General features: G+C 36.1%; 1 protein-coding gene across 8 annotated transcripts in view; it reads right to left on the reverse strand.

Moving 5' to 3' along the window:
• The window catches only part of usp48 (ubiquitin specific peptidase 48), a 190,017-nt gene that overhangs the window by 2,054 nt on the left and 166,426 nt on the right, over nt 1-21,537 (reverse strand). For 4 of the 8 annotated variants that reach the window (NM_001424089.1, XM_068224096.2, XM_068224097.2 and 1 more), the window contains 26 exon segments: nt 1,157-1,183; nt 1,265-1,313; nt 2,281-2,406; nt 2,485-2,658; nt 4,305-4,409; nt 4,576-4,682; nt 4,792-4,922; nt 7,327-7,437; nt 7,534-7,595; nt 7,688-7,810; nt 9,263-9,387; nt 10,280-10,360; nt 10,448-10,590; nt 10,680-10,794; nt 10,917-11,117; nt 12,495-12,644; nt 12,734-12,868; nt 14,470-14,649; nt 17,078-17,160; nt 17,240-17,373; nt 18,046-18,154; nt 18,609-18,733; nt 18,815-18,942; nt 19,242-19,383; nt 20,898-21,018; nt 21,183-21,317. In NM_001424089.1, coding sequence (NP_001411018.1) covers nt 1,157-1,183; nt 1,265-1,313; nt 2,281-2,406; nt 2,485-2,658; nt 4,305-4,409; nt 4,576-4,682; nt 4,792-4,922; nt 7,327-7,437; nt 7,534-7,595; nt 7,688-7,810; nt 9,263-9,387; nt 10,280-10,360; nt 10,448-10,590; nt 10,680-10,794; nt 10,917-11,117; nt 12,495-12,644; nt 12,734-12,868; nt 14,470-14,649; nt 17,078-17,160; nt 17,240-17,373; nt 18,046-18,154; nt 18,609-18,733; nt 18,815-18,942; nt 19,242-19,383; nt 20,898-21,018; nt 21,183-21,316 — 3,121 coding nt within the window. In that variant the 5' untranslated portion in view covers nt 21,317. 8 annotated transcript variants of the gene reach the window in all.

The following is a 21,537-nucleotide window of genomic DNA, read 5'->3' on the forward strand; positions in this document are numbered from 1 at the left end:
AGCAAAAGAAAGCAGGTAAAATACCACGAGTGATAGTGAAAGGATGATCACGTGCCTGAGAATAATTAAAACAAAAGCAGTGACTGCTGATGTTGCTTACAAATATATATATATTTTTCAATCTTGAGCTCTTAAAAGCGGCAGGACTGTGGGTACACGAGCATCGTTTTTTGTCTAGTCTTTTTCAAAGAGAACCGAACGCAAGTGAACGGAAAAAAGCGCAAGTAAACAGGAGTAATCATCCTCTCATACAGTATTCACCTGCTTTGTCTCGCGCGAACTAAGTTGTTTTCAGTCGTGCTGTTTCTCGATTCTAAGATCACATTTGCACGCATATTGGGCCATCCTTACTGTCGAGTAGAACCCTGCTTTAAGAAATCTACAATGTAAAAATTATTTCCAACCTGCCAAAGTGGCCAAAGTGGCTAGTGGCAAAGCTGAAATCTACCCGCATTTGGCGGGTTGGCGGGTGTTAATGTAAAGTCCTGCGTCTGATGTCTTCTGATCATGTTGAGAACTGAAGAATCGATGTGAAAAATAAACCAGTCAGTAGAAATAAAGACTCTTGCTCGTTTGTTGCTGGAGGGAGCAACACACAGGATAGTGCACTCACTGCACTCTAATGAAATGGCAAGGTTTGTAATCTAATTAATACACTTTAAACCTCTTTAACATTATTAAATGTATAAGCCGAATCACTGATATGTGATTCACAGTACTAAATTTCAATTTCAAATGGTTTATTTTTTTCAAGATCTGAGGTGAACTATCTGCTGCTGCTTTCAGTAGTATGGCAATAAATGTCATGTAAAATGGCATTCAAACTCTCATTATTAGCATTTAACACTGAATAAAGCACATGAGGTGTACCTGAGGTGATTATTGTCGGTTTTCTGTTGTTCAGCTGCAAGAAATAGAAGCCGTTTATGGAAATATTCCTTCTATCGCGGTCTGTTGCCTTTATATAGAACAAGCTTTAAATCAGGCTTTAGGCTCGATTGTCAGACTCGCTCCTATTGGTCAATCAGGCAACCTGAACTTGTGTTTGTTTTGATCCAGGAATGCAATACCTAGTTCAACCACTAGGTGTCAAACGTACACACTGCACCTTTAAAGGTTAGGCTTCATTTAAGAAATTATCTAAGCTTAAACATACCTTTAAATCCTTCTTCAGGCATACAGACTGAAAAAAAACAAACAAACAATAATGTCAAACATGTTCAGAAATTTGACAGTGATTTAAGCTAATGTTAAAAGCACTCACCTTGATAAACATCATCCATTGCAGCATAATCAGCAATGGGTTCATCAGCCTGTAAAACATGTTTAGAAATAAATCAATGCTGTTCTCTGAACTTTCTAATCATCAAAATCAAATCATTTTGAAAAATGTTGGAAACATGGAAGTCAATAGTTTTAACATTTTTCAAAATGCCATCGTTTGTGTTCAACAGAAAAGGGAAACTCATAAAGGTTTGTGACAAGTGGCGGTAAGTAAATGATTTTAATTTTGGGGTGAACTGTCCCTTTAAGCAGCACAATTTTCAACACTGACAATACTTCAAATGGTTTCTGAGCATCAAATTAAAGCATCAAAAAGAGACTGTGTACTAAAAAATAACAATTAATTATTCACAATCATGTCACTCCAAACCCACAAGATGTATTTTTATGAAATCGGAGAAATTGCTAAGCTTCCATAGACAGCAAGGGTCATGACATATTCAGAAAGGTATCAAGAATATCATCAAAACATCCCATGTATCATCAGTGGTTTAACCATAATTTAATAATCTACAAGAACTTTTGAGTACAAAATAAAACAAAACTAATGACTATTTAACAGTATTCTTAATGTTAGTTCAGGATGCGTTTCCTAATTTAATCAAAAACATCTTCATTTAAGTCCCAAAGATGAAAGAAGGTCTCTGGAGATTGACAGTGTGTAAATATGGCCTGTTTCTACTGGGCAGTTTGGTTCGGTACTAGGTAAGGGCCGGTATATGATTCTGATATAATTTAGTCACTCAATCGCCATTGAAATAAGCGGTCGCACGTCGCTTTGCTGCTGTGAGTCGCTCGTAGTATGAATGAGGCTTAAGGGTACTGTCGGCAGTGGACCAATTCCTCACTGAAATGTACTGCTCAGGAGAATGAGGTATTAATGATAGAATTAAAATATTTGGGTGAACTATTCCTTTAAAATGGTTTCTAAAAAAATCATGTCTCAGCAAGCAGCTAAATAGCCAATGTATCTATTGTCCAAGTACTGAGTTGTACCTTAAGGCAAATGATGCTCTCAGGTATGACTCCAAGACTTCCCAATGTGGCAGAGTCGTCTTTTAAACAGCGTCCGTCTATGGAAAGGTTTTGATCGAATGGAGCCACTGAGAACGCGTGCATGATCTGTGGAGGCAATCATTTGAAATGATGTTGCAAAACAGAATAAAAAAAAAATAAAGAAACATTTCATCATGGTCAGACCTGGATCTTGAGATCTTTGAGCGTCTGATTGGCAGAAACGATGAGGGCTTTTTCGCCACGCAGTTTCCGGTGCCTTGTGCTCCTCCTGATGCCTGACTTAGATGTGGTGGTTACGACAGCCGTAGGAAGAGAGACAGTATCGTTCAGCTTCTGCCTTTTGGCTCCACCCTCAGTCTGATGGATGGAGAGGAGCATTAGACACACAGATGGATAGGTGAATAGACAGATAGAGACTTGAGAGAGTCAGATAGATTTAGTTGAAATCAAAAAACAATATTTAGACACATTTTGAGAGTTGGATAGTTAGGGTGCTTTCACACCTAGACTTTTGTTTCGGAACCTGTCTTGTTTTTCCTGTTAGGTTTGTTTGGCATATGTGAATCCAGCAATCGTGCTCAGATCAGCGCCAAAACAACAGCTCCAAGATCGCTTGAATGAGATGGTCTTGGTTCGATTGAAACGAACTCTGGAGCGGATCGATTGTAGTGAGAAAGAGATACGATCCGAGCCCGGTTTTATCACAGGTTTTTTTTGAATATGTAATAGGCATACGGCTATATGAAGAGAGAATTTTGAGTAGGGCTCGAGGTCATTCCAGACCTTCCAAGTCTCCCGGAAGTTTCGTGAGTCTCCCGCAAATGCACAGAGGATGCCCAGAAACGAGTGATAATCTCCCGTAAATCATGCATCTCCCTCTCGGTCCTCAAATACATCGCGGACACTTCTAACCCCTTCCCACCGCATCCCTCCTCCTTCTTCAGACAGCTGAGCGGGACTCTTCAAAATAAACCGTGAAATCTGACCAATGTGCGGAGAGTTTACTCACACGTGACTTGTTTTAGCTCTTTTGGTCAGTTTTGAAACTTTGCCTTGTGAAAGCGAACCGCACCAAGAGGACAGAGCAACAATGTAAAAATTTTAATTCCTGTTCTCGGAACAAATTAATCGATTCACAAGTAAGAAACCACCCTTAGACAGTTGGATAGTCAGATAGATAGTTGTATAGAAAGACAAAACGGACAAACAAAATGACAAAACAACAGATAGAGAGTTGGGTAAACAGATGTATGAATAGTTTAATGAATTAGTTGAATGGATGGATGGATGGATGGATGGATGGATAGACAGACTGATGCACAGATGAATGATAAACAGTCAGGTGAATAGACAGTCTGACACATAAATGGATAGTCAGACAGTTAGATAAATGGAACAGAGAGATAACAAAGCATATAGTTGGATAGAGATGTAAAAGAACAGTATATGTATAGAGTTTAATAAAAAGACATGAAAGGACATTACAGATAAATGGACAAACATATTTAGATAATTTATAGATAACTGTATATTGGATAAATAATTGGAAAATTAAATATAATCCTTTTGTTTTTTCTTTTTTTAAAAAGAATAACAGATAAAAGACAAGAATAGAATTATAAAAATAATGACAGAACAATAAAATTTTAGAATGACAAAAAATGACTGATAAAACAACTGAATTATAGAACAACAGGCAGAACAACTGACAGAATGAAAGAATGACGGATAGAGCAATAGATAGACAGAACGATAGATAGAACAATAGAATGACTGAACAACCAACAGAAGTATAGATAGAACAATAGACAGAACAATTGATGACATATAGATATATAGATAGATAGAACAAAGCCTACAGAATGATAAAAATAAAATGATACAAAGAATGACTAATAGAACAACAACAATACAACAAACAAAATAACGAGATCGAGATAGACAGACAGACAGACAGACAGACAGACAGACAGACAGGCGGATAGATGTATAGATAATCATACCTGACTGAAGTCTGGATCTTTCTCTCCATCTAATTTTGGCTCCTCTTTTTCATCTTCAACATCTGATCCACTAACACTAAACTCAGGGGCAGATTCCTTAATCATCTATAAGAGAGGGAGAGAGGGAGAGAGGGGGAGAGGGGGAGAGAGGGAGAGAGAGAGAGAGAGAGAGAGAGAGAGAGAGAGGGGGGAAAGAGAGAAGAAAGAAAGATCACAGATGAGTTACTCCAGGCAGTATACTGATAATCTCCATTTCTTTAGCACTACTCACTCTTTTCTTGTCGATGACTTTGCGCACATACACGGTGGCCTGTGTGTACTCCCTCATGTCCCTCTGCTGTTGGAATATGAAGCCCTCTCTGCATTCCCGACACAGATCTGACAGGACAACACACACACTCTCACGTCAAACACAACCCCTGCTTGGGGAAATCTGGAGAAAAAGTTGGAGAACCCCTGCTGCCTGAGGCCCGATGCTTTCTCTCACCTGGATGAGTCTGGTATTGCACATTGCCGTTGTCTTGTGTTTTGTCATGAATCCGACAGATGGAGATGACCTGGTCCACCAGAAACATTTTGCTGATCACCTCCCATTCAGCGGGCCAGAGAAGAGCTATACTGTGCATTGACAAACACAAACACTCAGGCTTAAAACATGGTAAGTGTAGATTACGTGTCTCCATGGAGTGTTTCAAAAATAAGTTTAACATTAAAGTTGGGACGAGGCAGTGGCGCAGTAGGTAGTGCTGTCGCCTCACAGCAAGGTCGCTGGGTCGAACTTCGGCTCAGTTGGCGTTTCTGTGTGGAGTTTGCATGTTCTCCCTACGTTCGCGTGGGTTTCCTCCGGGTGCTCCGGTTTCCCCCACAGTCCAAAGACATGTGTTACAGGTGAATTAGGTAGGCTAAATTGTCCATAGTGTATGAGTGTGTGTGTGTGGATGTTTCCCAGAGATGGTTTGCGGCTGGAAGGGCATACGCTGTGTTAAGTTGGCGGTTCATTCCGCTGTGGCGACCCTGGATTAATAAAGGGACTAAGCCGACAAGAACATGAATGAATGAACATTAAAGTTCGAGTAAGTTTAAAAATAATTTCAACTTTCTTGTTTAAATTGACATGTACTGACAAGAACAAATTTGTGGGTAACCTTTAATCTTGTCCAGGCCAGTTTCATTAACTTGCTTTATTTGATGCTTCTGTAGAACCACATTTTGAAAGCAACATTTGATTTTCAGTAGTTTATTTTCAGTCATTTTTGATGAATCATTAGCCTTTTTCAGTTTCATGTCATTTCAGTGAAATTCCACTGTAGTTTTTCTTTCTTTAATGGAAGAGAACCAACAATTTTGTCCATGTCTGTATAAGAAAAAGTAGACTGTTCAGATCATTGACATTGGAAAGATATTTTAACATGTCTAAAAGAAGCCTCTCATTTAGGCAGCCTTCATTCCACTACAAAATATTGTTAAATGTTATCAAAATACATATAGTTATATAATTATATACATATATCATTCATTCATTTTTTTTTCAGCTTAGTCCCTGTATTAATCTTGAGTCGCCACAGCGGAATGAACCGCCAACTTATCCAGCATATGTTTTACACAGCGGATACCCGTCCAGCTGCAACCTATCACTGGGAAAAACCATACACACTCATACACTAGGGACCAGTTTAGCTTACCCAATTCACCAATTCCATGTGTTTGTATATGTGAGGGAAACCCAAGAACCCGGAGAAAACCCACACCAACACAGGGAGAACATGCCAACTCCACATAGAAATTGCAACTGACTCAGCCAAGGCTTGAACCAACAACCTTCTTGCTGTGAGGCGACAGCGATACCCATTGCGCCACCGAGTCACTAATATGTATAGTGTTTTTAGGATTTGTTGATAAACAGAACATCAGTGTTCGGGGTAATGCATTTCAAGTAGGGTTGGGCGATGTCGACCAATTTGGCATCGTATGATGTCTAATTTTAAACATCGCGATGGACGATGGCATTGTCATCATGTGAAAAGCAGGGGTTTGGGGGTTGGTTGTTTGATAGATTGCACGCGACGTGTCTGAAGAGTAAGAAGGGATCCAGGGGTGAGAAGGTTGACCGACTTATTTGAGGACCGGGAGGGAGACGTGCGATTTCCAGGAGATTATCACTTGTTTGCGGGGATTATGAGTCCTGCAAATGCATAGAGACTCCCGGAACTTACAGGAGACTTGGGATGTCTGAATATCACGTTTAACAACTATAGTGAAACTCGATCCAGCAGTAAATCCTTGATAAACTGTCTGACGTGCACTGTCCGATGCCATCGTCTATCGGCCCAAGCCTAATTACAAGTAATGCAAGTTAATAAAGTATCGCATTGAAAAAGCAAGTTCAGATGTTCTATTCGGGGATTGTTTTGCGGGTTGTTGTAAAATGTAAAATGCTATTTGCAAGAATAAAAAATCCCTGACAAAAAAAAAAAAAAAAAATGTTAAAAAAAAAGTACTGAATCTGAGTTAATTTTTAAAAATGTAATGCGAGTTTCTTTTTAGCTTAATTAGCTTAATAAACTTAGCTTAATAAACAAGAAGGCACACTTCACTCAGAACACAAAAAGTACAAAAGTAGCAAACACATTGCTTTAAACGTTCATTAATCTGTATATACAGCGTGTATAGCTCTGGGCTCAGAAAGTTCTCAAAAAATAACTATCCAATTTTTTTAAATAAATGAAGGTTATATAGTGCATTGTTAATTAAAATAAAATAAAAAATCTCAAAGTTTAAACCTCAACCAGTTAAGAAATGTAACGCAAAAGTAACTGAAATGTAACGTGGACCATTATTTTCATAAAAAGTAACTCAACTAGTTACTTTTTAGGGAGTAACTCAAAAAGAAATTGCAGAACATTATATATCTTTACTGTGACATTTGATCAATTTAATGCATATTTTTGTGTAAAAAGTACATATATTTAGAAACGAATCACGAGTGAAACTTTTTTGATGAGGTGAGGAGTGAGAAACTCACTGTTGGGCGTCTCCTTGCAGCATGGAGTCATATGTGAACATGAAGCCTCCGTGAGGACAGAGCAGGATACTGTTCCCCACATTTGACACTGGGTTACCCTTTGCTGGCCTCCTGTGGTGTGATCAAGCATAGCAGTAGGCATTACAATCATCCAATACATATTATAAAGCAAAATCATTCAAGTAAAACGCCAACTTAATTCATTACCTGATAAATTTCTTCCATTCCTCAACAAAGTAAAGTGGCACAATGTACAGAATGTCTGTGTCCTAAAACAGAAACACAATCAATGTCAGTGAGTTTTGAAAAAAGAAATAAAGAAGTCTTTGAAAGCACAAAAAAAAAGAGATAATAACATCACCTGTGGCCATTTCTGTAGCGTGGGCCGATTCTTCTCCTGGAAGAGGTTGAGCAGAGAGCTCTTCTGTTCATTCGCCATCATTCTGTTCAAAGCCTCGTTCTCTTTCCCTTCTCTTTCCAGCCTCTAAAAGACAGTAAATCACAATACTTTTTCCTAAAACTGTACCAAGAGACGCTTAATAAGCTATGGAAATATTAGATATTTGTGACCTTAAACCACAAAATCAGCCATAAGTGTTGATGTTTGGAAATATATTTTGAAAATATCTTTTCATATACATGACCTGACAAAAGTCTTGCAGTCTATCCAAGTTTTAAAAGCAACAAATAATAACTTGACTTCTAGTTGATCATTTGGTATCAAAAGTGGTTTATATGAAAGGCAAAGGCCTCTAGATTACACTTATTTTAACAAAATGAAATATGATCATGGCTTGATTTATATTTATTTAATTAGGACAGTAAGGTCAGTCTTTGCTTAAACAAAAGTCATGTCATTTAACAGAAATAATGTACAGTTTAGAATATAAAGTCATGCTGCAGTGGAAAAAGAATTAATATTGTGTATAACTCCCATGAGCTTGGAGGACTGCATCCATACATCTCTGCAATGACTCAAATCAATTATTAATAAAGTCATCTGGAATGGCAACGAAAGTGTTCTTGCAGCACTCCCATCAAGATTGTTTGGATTCATCTTCAATGTCTCATCCTTAATCTTACCCCAAACATGCCCAATAATGTTCATGTCTGGTGACTGGGTTGGCCATTCTTGGAGCACTTTGACCTTCTTTGCGTTCAGGAACTTTGATGTGGAGGCTGAAGTATGAAGAGCTGAAGAATTTGCCCTCTTCTGTGTTTGAATGTAATTGGCAGCACTAATGTCTTGATACCTCAGGGTGTTGATGTTGCCATCCACAGATATTACGCACATCCCCATACTGATAGATTTGTAACCTTAAACCATGATCTTTCCTTCATCAAGCTTGACAGATTTCTGTGGGTCCATGTTAATTCCAATAGGTCTTCTGCAGTATTTGTGATGATTGAGATGCAGTTCAACAGATGAACCACCTTTCTAAACCTACCGACAAGTTATTATTTGTTGCTATTACAACTGGGATCGCAGACAATACTTTTGTCAGGTAGTGTATTGTGCAGTATATGAATGATGAATAAATCTTTCCATTGATGTTTACAGAGTTAGGATAGGATAATATTTGTCTGAGATACATCTAATTAAAAATATGGAATGTGGGAGTTAAAAAATAAAAAATACAAAAAAAATCTCCTTTAAAATTGTCCAAATTGCGTTTTTAGCAATGCATATTACTAATAAAGCATATAACTAACTGATTTTTGATATATTTATGGTAGTAACCATTCAAAATATCTTCATGGAGCATAACCTTACTAAATATTGGAGGGATTTTTAGCATTGAAGATTAACTGATAATTGTAACCGATACAATGTATATTTGGCTTTTGCGAAAACATACCCAAACAAAATATGACTGGTTTTGTGTTCCAGGGCCACATTTTATCCATGACACCTATGCTATAATTGATTCATTACCATGCACTGCTGACAGGGATCATGATCTTGTGTGAACTCTGGTGCTTTGGGGAAATACATCCTTAGTTTATTCCAAACCTCGGCAGAAACCAGCCGTCGATCATTCTCTAAGATACTCAAACCCCCTGCGGCAGAAAGAAATATCATAATCATTTAGTGATATTACAAAACACTATTTTCCTGCTGATTTATAATACACAATTAACAACATTTAAAGCGGTAAAAGACCTTTAAAAGATTTAATTTATGCAGAATAAGTTTTTAAAATTAGTATCAAAATGTAAATAAAGGATACACTTACTGTTATTTCTATCTTTTGATAACAAGATTTCATTAATGTATTCACTAACACGAACAAACAACAAACATTACATTTATTACAGTGTTTATTCATCTTTTTTAATGTTAGTCAATGAAAACAAGCAATTGTCCATTGTTAAAGGGAAAGTTCACCCAAAAATTTAAACTATTAATTATTTACTCGCCCCAGTGTGGTTTTTAAACCTTTTTAAGTTTCTTTTTTCTATTAAACACAAGAGGAAATAATCTGAAGAAAGCTGAAAACCTGTAACCATTGACTTCCATAGCAAAAAGCAAATACTATGGAAGTCAGGGTGACAGGGTTTCAGCTTTCGTCAGAATATCTTTTTTGTTAAACAGAACAAAGAAAATCCAACAGATCTTAAACAAGTTTCTTATGTGAATAATTCCTTTAAGTCTTGTTAACTCACAGTGCAATAACTACTGTTAAAAAGCAAGAATTTGGATGTTAATAATGCATTCGTAAATGTTGAACAATAATTACTGCTGTAAATGCAACACAAGTGTTGCCCATTCTTAGTTCACGTTAGTAAAAACAAGAACAAACATTAAATGGAAATGTATTGTAAAGTGTGTCCTATATAACTAGTAATATGTTATGTGAATTTATCCAAATGTATCCATGGCAGTATTTTTATTTCATAAAAACAATGATTGATATAGTTTTAGTTATATTAACAGAGCAAACAAACAAACCATGATAACAGAGGATATCTTCATTGAAGTTCTTCATCTCTTCACCGTCTCCATCTTCACTATCTCCTTTAACCCCATCAGCTGACAAACAGACCAAAAACAATTCAACAACTACACAACAAGACTTAAACAGAGCAAGAGAAAAACATTCTCTCTAAGTTTCAGTACCTTTAGTTCCTGGGCTGCTTTTCTCTCCATTAATTTTGCTGTTGTTGTGTTTGGTTTCCTCCTCATCTTCCTCTAGCTGGTCTAATGCTAATTGTCTCCAGCTCCTTAAAGAAGCCTTCCCAATCCAGAATCCTGATTCTTCACTAAACAAAGCCAAAAAATACACTGAATCAGCTTTATCAAATATTTAACAAACCTCAAACGAGGACATACCTTCTCATGTTATTAATACCTTTTCAAAGCGGATTTGGCAAGATTGGTGACCTCTCTGTAATCTTCATTTAGCTGGTTTTTCAGTCTGATCACCCGACATCGCTGAGTGACACAGTCTCTACAGAGAGATGAACCTAAACACCAACCATGAATGAATGAATGCATTGATGAATGACTGAATGCACTTAAAATTAAAAGCACTTATTAATGGACTTGATTGAGAAGAGGGTTCGATAAAAAAAAAAAAAACCCTTACGGTCTAGTCTTGGTCCTCCTCCGTAGCGACTGAAAAGGAGATCAGCAGCCTTTAAGGATATTCTTTTGGCTTCCCCAATCTTGTCAGGATGCAGTTTGCCATGGGTGCACAGGAACTGGCTGTTGTCGATTTCCTTTATGGCAGTGGAGTCGTCAAGCCATTTCTTCAACCACTCAAGAGGCACAAACTCATAGGACTGCCCTAAAACACAGAAGAAGCAAGAGTATTGATTCCTTATTAAAAATCTAAACGCATGATTTTAAACCAATTCAAAAACCTCCAGTGAGTTATATTACTGTTCAAAAGCTTGAAGTTAGACATTTTTTAATGAGCAAGAAAGCTTATAAATGACCAAAAGTGACATGCATAATTTCGAATGATAAATTATTACCCTACTTGTTAAATTTGATTTCTTTTATTTTTAGGTTCTATTTAACGGAGAGAAGATTTATTTTTTCAAAGTTAAACAAATAAAACTTTTCCAGAAGAAAAAATATTATTAGAAATACTGTAAAAGTTTTCTTGCTCTACTAAATATCACTTGAGAAACGATAAAAAAAGACTCTTTATGATTGAAGAAAAAATGATTAGCCCTCCTGTGAATTCTTTTCCTAAAAATTTCTCAACTGAGAAATATTCAACATGTTCAACAGAGAGAATATATTTACACATTTTTAACTATAATAACACATATTAAGCATAATAGTTTTAATATCTAATTTTAAACAACTAATTTCTTGAGTCTTTGCCATGATGGCAGTACATACATTTTTACTAGATATTTTTTTCAACATACTAACATTCAGCTAAAAGTCCAATAAAAAAACGTCTTTAGGGGGCTAAAATACTGACCTTACCATAATATTGACCTTAGATTTATTTAGTCCAGACAAACTAACCTTCTCCAGCAAAAAAAAAACACAATAGAAAATAATGTGAAATATTTCCTTGCTTTGCTAAACATAACTTGAAAATATAAAAAAAAGAATACAAATTTCATATTCAGCTAAGCATTTTGTCTAAAAGCTATTTTAAACAAATATTATTTTACAATTTGACAGTTATTAATGTATTCAGAATTCCCACGCTGCAGAACTGCAGATTCATGACATTTTAAAGTACCATTAATTCATTCATAAATCAAGCACCTTTGTATTTCATACCTCAATATATGGAGCACCATGAAAGTCCTTACTCTACTTAACATTTCACTAACACTTAATAGTTACGTTAAAAATGTCAGAGTAATTTTTTGTATTCAATACTGGTAATATTCAAATGTGGTTTCTGAAATACTGATAAAATGAGTACAACTGTTGAAATAAAACCTTGAAGACATTATATTTCAAAGCGCTTTCAAGGACCTATGTTTGTTTTTAAATATTTTCCAGGCCTCAAATCCATATGTCTGAAATTCAAAAGTACTTTCATGAAGTATGGGAACCCTGTGTATTTTTGAGAGTATATTACCAGTTTGAAACTTGTGAACAGTACTGTAAAAAAACACTAAAATGTTAAGAACGAAAAAAGATTTAACAAATTATGAGAGAAACAGATGCACCAGGAATGTCTACAGACCGTCTTCTGCAGGTAACAATTCGTAGAGCTCCTTCACCTCCTCATGTTTGGCTTTGCCTTTGTCAACACTCTGCTTTCGCATGTCTGACATCTCACTACACCACTCCTCAAACTTCCTGTTGTCCTGCTCGACCAGCTTCTGGAGAAAAGCTGAAAAAAAAATTTCAATGACGGTATTGTAAAATTAAGCTGCCACAAAAAAAATAAATAATAGTACATTTATTGTGAGCAAATCTGACCTGGTACGTCAACAGAAGACTCCGTCTGGTTAATCTCTTCTGTCTGCTGTTTATACACTAACATGTATGCGTTCCTCGAACAGTGATAGCCTTTGCTACATTTTGGCTTTCTGGTTTGAGATTTGGCCGTCTCAGCTGGAATAAAACAATAATAAATCAACAAAACAAACATTTTTATGTTTAGAATTGCATGCTCTAAAACTATAAAAACTATTTCACTAACTCTGTAACATTATACAGAGTAAATGGACTCTTTTCACAAGACTGTGTTGATGCGTTTTATGGTCATCAGCATCTTAATACCTAAAGAAGTTATAATATTTCAAATTTCTTTTATGCATGTATGTTATGATTGATGTTAGCTTTCTTTCTTTCTTTGTTTATTTTTTTCACCCTCCTCTCCGCTTACTCAACCCTTAGGTTTCTTATTGGTTCATCACCTGTCCATCATCATTATGGTGTCGGTTCGACCAAACTCCGAACGAGCAGCAAGGATTTAAAGCCCCGACAGACCAGTGTGTGGTGTGTGCTCTGCCTCGGCGTGCCTTTTGTGCTCCATGCAATTTGTTTGTGATATGCTTAAGCTGATTAGTGATTCATTATCTCAGTTTACTGTGGTAATTCGAGTTTGATTGTTGAACTTCGTTGGCTTTAAGTAAAATAATGTGATGGTTATTGTGTGATTCTTAACTGAGCCTATAACCGTCTTGTTAGGTTTGTTTTAGTTTAGATGGATTTTTGTTAGATCAGTTTGAGTGTTTTGCTACCTGTGTAATTTGGAGTTTTGTAGATTAATTAGAGTGTCGTGTACACTATAAATCTCGGTTTTTATTTGCATTAGTTCTTTTTGTCGTCTAGTTCAGACTTTAGATTTAAGGATTGTTTTGTTTTGTTAATTTCTTTGGTTTGGCTCACACTCATTGTTTTGTTTAAAGATAATAATTGTAAATGTTTATTTCCTTTTTCTATTTATTATTGTTACATACTGGTTAAACCACTGAGTAAAAAACGGTTGAATAGATATTTGATTCCTGCCATTGTTACAGCATCCCACTTAAACTTATTAAAATTCCCTCTTAAATTTGTAACAATGTAGATATATAAAGCTATACTTAGTATTATATCATCTTTGCATCAAATTATAAAAAACTAATTAGTATAATATCTTGCAAATAATAACTTTTCAAGAAAAAGTGTTCACCAAAACCCTTTCTGAGTTGTCTGCGTAGGCTTGTGTTTTACAATACTGTAAAATAGTCGAAAATGATAGTGAAAAAGCGTTTTCAAACATTTTGATTTAATTTCACAAGGTGAAAGTCACAAAGTGCCAATTTCACATCTGTCATATCCATAACAGAGAGGTGTCATCCATAGCGAAGATATTTCCTCATAAACGCAAAAATGTCAAATAAAATAGACAATTTTTGTTCTATATCGAGACCATATCTTTTTCTATATCTATCTAAATCTTTTGATTAGCATTTCTTTTGGGTCATGCAGTTTAATTCACAGAATTTTTCCTAAAATAAAATATATTGTTTTTAATGAGGGGAAAAAAAGTTGTTGTTTTTATTTTTATCCAAGGTTATTATACCATTAGAAAAACTTGTTTCGGCCCATGCCTATTTGTGTTACTCTCCCACTCACTGCTCTCAAAGTTTACCCAACTATGATGACTTCCGCTGTTGAGGAACCTACAAGTGTGAAAAGGGTGCGTTGTCAAAATGTGTAGTTACCGATATCTTCCTCAATGCCCAGCTGAAGTTTCTTGCCCTCCATTTTCTCAATCTCCTCATCGTTAAATTTGTACCAGTCGTTGGTGTGTGCGTCTCTCACATGGGCAATGTAGTGACCGGAGTAAGCACTCACACCCCGATGAATCAACACCGCACTCAGCTCATACGTGCACTTCTCCTCTGGACATAAAAACAAAAGAATACAATAATGTTCAATGACAGCTCTACAGAGACTTACATCAGATTGTGAGGACACATATTACAGTTAAAAAAGTGTGAAGTCAAAATATTTTTTAAAAGGAATTAATACTTTAAGAAAGATTTCAGCATGAAGATTTCTGGGTAACAGTCTTCTTGCTGGAGGGAGTGCAAGTACAAGCTGACTTTGCCCACATCTTTTGGTTATGTCCACATATTCAGTCTTTCTGGGGAAGGGCGGGACAATTAATATCAAGGCTTAGATGACATAGATGTGTCATGTTCCACCATGTTCCTAGGGGTACTTCGAAGGATATAAATACGTGGGATATTTATCTCTTGAAAACGTATTTTAGTTAGCAAGAAAGCAATTACTAAATGTTAAACCTCTTTTCAAATATGTTACTTGAAAAAATGACATTTTCCCTCTGGTTACAATAAATTATGGGGAAAATGGTTTGGATGAAATGGGCTTACTGTTTACTACAAACAAGCATTGACTAGACCTCGAGCTTGCACCTTAACCCTTATATGTAATGAGTGGATCTTGTTTTTCATAGAAGCAGGGTTCCCACTCTTTCATGAACAGCAGATTGAAGAACCTTCAAGCATAGTGCCATGAAAGTGTTTGGTTTACTTAACATTTCACATTTCGCCTAATATTAAATAAAAAAAATATCTACATTTTTTTGTCTGTTTTGGAACAACTTAATTATTTTATGCTCAATTTACTTAAATTGGTAACAAATAATTTGCTAACTTAATTCCTTTTTGTAGTACCGGCACAAATTGATTGTAGTATTTTTTACAGCGCAGTACAATTGTTGAAATAAAACCATACACAAATTTAATTTAAAATTTGATTCAAGCACTTTCAAGGACCTGTGTTTGTTTTTAAGCACTTTCTAGACCTTGAATCCATACGTCAAAAATGTAATTACTTTACAAATGTGGCAACCCTGTATCAGACCTCATGTTGTTAATTTTAATTAATCTTTTTTATTTTGTTTATTAACCTTATTTTTTTTACTATTTAGTCATTGTGAATGTAATTGTTCCTGTTACAGAATTTTTTGTGCATGCTCATCTTGTATACTAAAACAGAAATGTTTAAAAAGAATAGAGTTCAGCATCAAAATGTGTTTAAATTAATTGCGTAACGATTTTCCATAAAAATTGTAAGCAGCAAAAATGTTTTTAATTAAACACTTGAAAACCTGAGTATTGAGGTAGTTTGAACCACAGGAATAACATATATTCACTTAAATTGGTTTCACAATATTACTGTAACTCTGCTCAAATAAACACAGGCTTGAAGAAAGTCTAATTAACCCAAGCTTTTAAACTCTACTATAGTGTAAATATTAAATGTGACCATGGATTTTATTTTGCACTGGAATATTTGTAGGAATAGCCAAAAATACATTGCATGGGCCAACATTATTGATTTGTATTTTATGCCAAAATTAATACAATATTAAATAAAAATCATGTTCCATAAAGACAGTTTGTGAATTTCTTACTGTAAACATATCAAAACTCAATGTTTGATTAGTAATGCATTGCTGAAAACTTAAACTTTAAACATGATTTTCTCAGTATTTAGATTTCTTTTAACTCTCAGGGCGTACTCACACTATGAACAGTTGCCTTGAACTGACTCAAAGCACGCTTGTCCCCTCTCCTGTCATCTCCTGCACTCACATTACATTCGGGTGTGGGCTCGCTTGCGTCATTGATGATGCGCTGTTCAGTAAGCGTTCTCGCTCAGCACAGTATTTCTTTAATTATATTGTTTTAGTCGTTTGGGATGCGGTGACATGCACTCAAATATTTCACCAAACAGATCAGCCACTTTTGACCCTCATAAACAATCATAGTTTACCAAGTCCTCGTGTTGCAGGAATTGGGAGGTTTGCTAAAGGTGCAGCAGTCATGCAGTGAGGGCTTTGCGTCTTTAATAATCTACAACAGTTTGCGTTCACTGAACAGTAAGAATGATTATTAAATCCATATGAAATAATCCCTTAAAAGTAACGTCTCGTCTTCAGTTTCGAATTTGCACTCACACTATAAGCATACTGAGCCAAAGCCCAACTGAACCGCGCTCTGGCACACCTCTTCCAACCAGGCCTGAGCCCGATTCTGAGCACTTACACTTCTTAAACAATCCGGGAAACGGGCCTGGGCACAGTTCGGATAGCATAGTGTGAATAGGCCCTCAGATTCAAGAAATTCAAATAGTTGTATCACAGCCAAAAATTAAGCTATTTTAACAAAGCACACATCCATGAAAACCTTATTTAGTCACTATTCAGATAATGATTACATCTTAATTTACAAAAAACTGACACTTATGACTGATTTTGTGCTCCAGGGTCACACACTGTATGTATAACAAACAGTATACCTCTTCCTTCCAAAAACGGCTCCATGTCAAGAACTTCTGGAAAACTAATGAAGGTGTTGAGCTTCTTCTTATGCCCACTTTGCCTACAAAAAGCAGAGAATCATGAGAAACACATAACAAAAAGTAATGAAAACAAACCATTATATGAGATTTAATGCTCACCTATCAAAAACAAAACGCATGAGCTGAAAGTTGAGTGTACGAGGAAGACTCTGCAGCTTGATCCGGCGTGTGGCGTTCTGTTTACTCTGACAGCTCTCGCAATAGTAACGATTATCACCGTCCAGCTTCTCCTCCTAAACAACACATCGAGACCTTTAAGATCTGATCTACACAGACAAACAGAGCCGTTTTGTTCAGTGTTTCTCAACCATTTTCCTAGAGGACCACCAACTCTGCACATATCCATGTCTCCTTAACCAAACACACCTGATTCAGATCATCAGCTCATTAGCAAAGACTGAAAGACCTGTCATGAGTGCGACAAAGGAGACATCCAAAACATGGGCTGCGTCCGAAACCGCATACTTCCATACTATATAGTATGCTAAAATAAGTATGCGAGCCGATTAGTATGTCCGAATTCATAGAATTCGAAAATCAGTATGTGAGAAGTACCCGGATGACTAACTACTTCCGGCGAGATTCTGGAGTGCGCATCGCATGCATGCTGCGCTATCCCATGATGCCCCACGAGCGAATTCATGAATGGGAGTAAAGCGACGCAATTGACGCAGGTAGGTCACGTGACTATGACAAAATGGATGTAGTACGTCCGAATTCCATTCATACTTTTCACGTTCATACTGTATAGAACATACTTTTCTAACGGCCGAGTAGTACGTTTAAATTCAAATGCAGTACCTACTGAGAAGTAGGCGGTTTCGGACGCAGCCATGCAGTGTAGATGGTCCTCCAGGAATGTGGTTGAAATACACTGCTCTAGTTTAAGAATAACTAGTACTTACCTTCAGAAACTCTGTAACACACTCTGTGAGGTTTTTATGTCCTTGAATATTCAGCTCTAGTTCATAAAATCGTGATGGTAATGGAGATTCACGTCCACATTTGTTGCATCTAAATTATCACAAAAACAAAAATACAAGTGCTTATTACATTATTATAACATACAGGAATATAACGATGGACTCGAGTCATGATTCAATACATACTATGATACAGAACTTACAAAAAATATTTGTTATTTATTACTATTTTCATGACATAAATGTCAGCCTATTGTTTATTTAAAAGATTTAATTTGTTGTTTGATCTGGTCTATTTTTTAATCGGACTTTAATCTGGTCTTGCTCTACAATGCACAGGCCAGTGATGACACCAGATTACAAATAGACATTACTCTGAAGCTGAATTATTAATTATGTCAGACATATATGCACTCTATCACTAACAACAAATAGATCTCTTTACAGGCCAAATAAGAAATGTACAGTGTATGCAAATGTGTTACAATGACGTATACAATAATATAAAAAAGTGTATTGAGTAAACTTTTTCAAGGAGAACTTACACTGTAACATAAGAGAACTGCCCACAGAACTGCTGTTGAATGACATTTTGGAGATTTGGGTCCTTCTGCTTTGAAAGTGTGTCTTCGAGAAGTGAGAGGAAGAGTTTGGAGAATTCCTGAGCATCCTAAAAATGAAATGAACATATTCTGAGCCTTTTCATGATCCATATTAATCTCCAACATGCTCGATCTTAAGGTGACCTTACCTGCTGTTGGCCTGTGTCGAGCCCAAGAGCCTTCACTAGCCCGGAAGGATCGATGTATCGCCTGTTGCTGTTCTGTAGCAGTGCAAACAGATACTGGAGATGCTCGCAAATCGTCCGTGGTTCATAATCTGTTGGTATGCAGTATAAAATGCACAAGTTAGTTCCAATACAACATAGGATTTGAATGCATATGCAATGCTGTTCTCTGGAAGAGTGTACTTGCATTATAATGATATCATATAGTCATTCTGGCATTATTTAATGAGTCTTAAAATTACAATACTATCATTTATCGCAATATATCGTACAACAAAAAAATAGATATCGTGACAGGTCTCGATATTGTATATAATAAATGGCAAGTAAAGCAAGTGAACAATAAAACCATTGAGACTTTAAAAATAGAAACTGAAACTGAATAAGGAACCTGAATCTGTGTTGTGCCCTTCAGCTCTGGAATTCTGAAACCTATATAAGGCTCTGCGCAGCTCCAGATTGTGGAACCACACCTGGAGGAAAGTGTTGACGTAACACGTGGCACCGAGGTTCGTTAGGCCCACAAATGTGTTCTGAAACAGAAAGAATCACAAAAATTTACAAGTGAATAATATTTTAGTTTAAGAAAGTTGACCGAGGGGCGGCACAGTGGCTCAGTGGTTAGCACTGTTGCCTCACAGCAAGAAGGTCCCTGGTTCGAGTCCCGGCTGGGCCAGTTGGAGTTTCTGTGTGGAGTTTGCATGTTCTCCCCATGTTGACGGAGGCTTACTTCAGGTGCTCTGGTTTCCCCCACAGTCTAAAGACATGTGCTATAAGTGAATTGGATAAACTATATTGTCCATAGTGTATGAGTGTTTGTAAATGCAAGAGTGTATGGTTGTTTTCTAGTACTGGGTTTCGCCTGGAAGGGCATCCGCTGCATAAAACATATGTTGGAATAGTTGGCAGTTCACTTCCCTGTGACGACCCCTGATTAATAAGGGACTAAGCCAATGAAAAATGAATGAGATTTGAGTGAAGGCATTTTGTGACCTATTAAATAAACATATTAGTTTAAATGCTAGGACTATTCATTTCAAATTCATTAATCAAAACAAATCGGAAATTAATTTAAAAATTGAAATAATAATAAAATTAGGGATGCTCCGATCAGGATTTTTGTAGGTTATACCGAATACCAATTCCTTATCATGGTGATTGTCCGATACTAAGTACAGATTCTGATGCTCCAAGCTGTATAATGCATAAAGCACATATTCAGTCGAAGTATGATACTTTAGCTTAAGATGCTTAACCATTTAATGTGGACATGTCATGGTCAGAAGCTACTTTACAAAACAAAATAGATAAACAGATTTTAAAAAATGGCAAGGAAAATCAATAACAAAGCAATTTAGAAACATTGCAAATCATGGAAGAAGAATTCAACCTTTCTCAATGAAGTTTGGAGCGCATATTTGATGCAGACGGAGTTAAAATGCATACCTATAATTAAATAAATTCTTTACTACAAGGAAATAGGTCCATAAAATACTACTTATTACAATACGTATTTTACAATAAGTTATATTATTAAATATTCAATATTTCAAGCCAGGATTTAATGAACTTGCAATATTGTTGAAAACAAAGGACATTCAGTTCTGATATGTAAAAAGATTTCGGTTCTTATGTGTCCTCTTGTCTTATTTGTAAACTCATAAACAAACAATTGTGATCGGTTCATGAGATTGGCCAGATAAGCAAGTACAGATCGAGTCATGTCATGTGATTATCGGCCGATCACGATCTCTGGCTGGTCGATCAGAGCATCCCTAAATAAAATGCTAGATAAAATGAATGAATATTCCTTTTTATTTAACTAAATTGCAACAAAATCACAATAATAATAAAAGCACACAAGAGATAAAATGCAAGAATAGCGTTAATAATTCGATAGCATTAGTATATAGCTAATGTTATTATTTATTCAAATTAACAAATACTGCTTTATTAGTATTAGTATGTTACTAATGGTATATATATATATATATATATATATATATATATATATATATATATATATATATATATATATATGGTGTACCTTATCTCTTCTTTCCGAATTTGGGTCATCAATGTTGTGAAAGGTGTTTTCATCAATTTCTCCCAACCATGATTGTTCCCCAATACCAACAAGACAATTAGGGTTTCCTTTACAGTTCCTCCTAAGTGAACACAACAAAATGTAGAAATTGAAACATGTTATATATTGACTCACTCACTAAAACTGTTGCTTTAAATGAGAACTACACTCAGGGCACTCAAATGCATGCATCATAATATAAATACAGACGGATCACCAAACAGATTATAATCAGTCCAGTTTTACCTGCATGCCCCTCTTTTGCAAGCCGACACTGCGATCCTATAAGCCAGCTCTATATGTTCATGTGTGATGTCCTCTGGTCTGACTGCCTCTGCCCATCGCCAAGCAGCTTTTTCCAGCTGCAACCGAGGAGCCATTCTGTACAAAACACACCATAAAATGTTCAAATGACACAGTCCAGCACACATATATCTGAATACATTTACAGATATCTTGCAAACCAAAAACAAAACACACACACAGTATAGTAACTCAAATATCATACAATGCATGCATCCAAAACTAACATTTTAAAACGAAGTAAACGTCTCACACACTATCACGTCACAGACACTTGACAGTTTCACACATCTTTGTG

This window comes from Danio rerio, chromosome 11 (genome assembly GCF_049306965.1).
Source record: "Danio rerio strain Tuebingen ecotype United States chromosome 11, GRCz12tu, whole genome shotgun sequence".
NCBI classification, from domain to species: domain Eukaryota; kingdom Metazoa; phylum Chordata; class Actinopteri; order Cypriniformes; family Danionidae; genus Danio; species Danio rerio.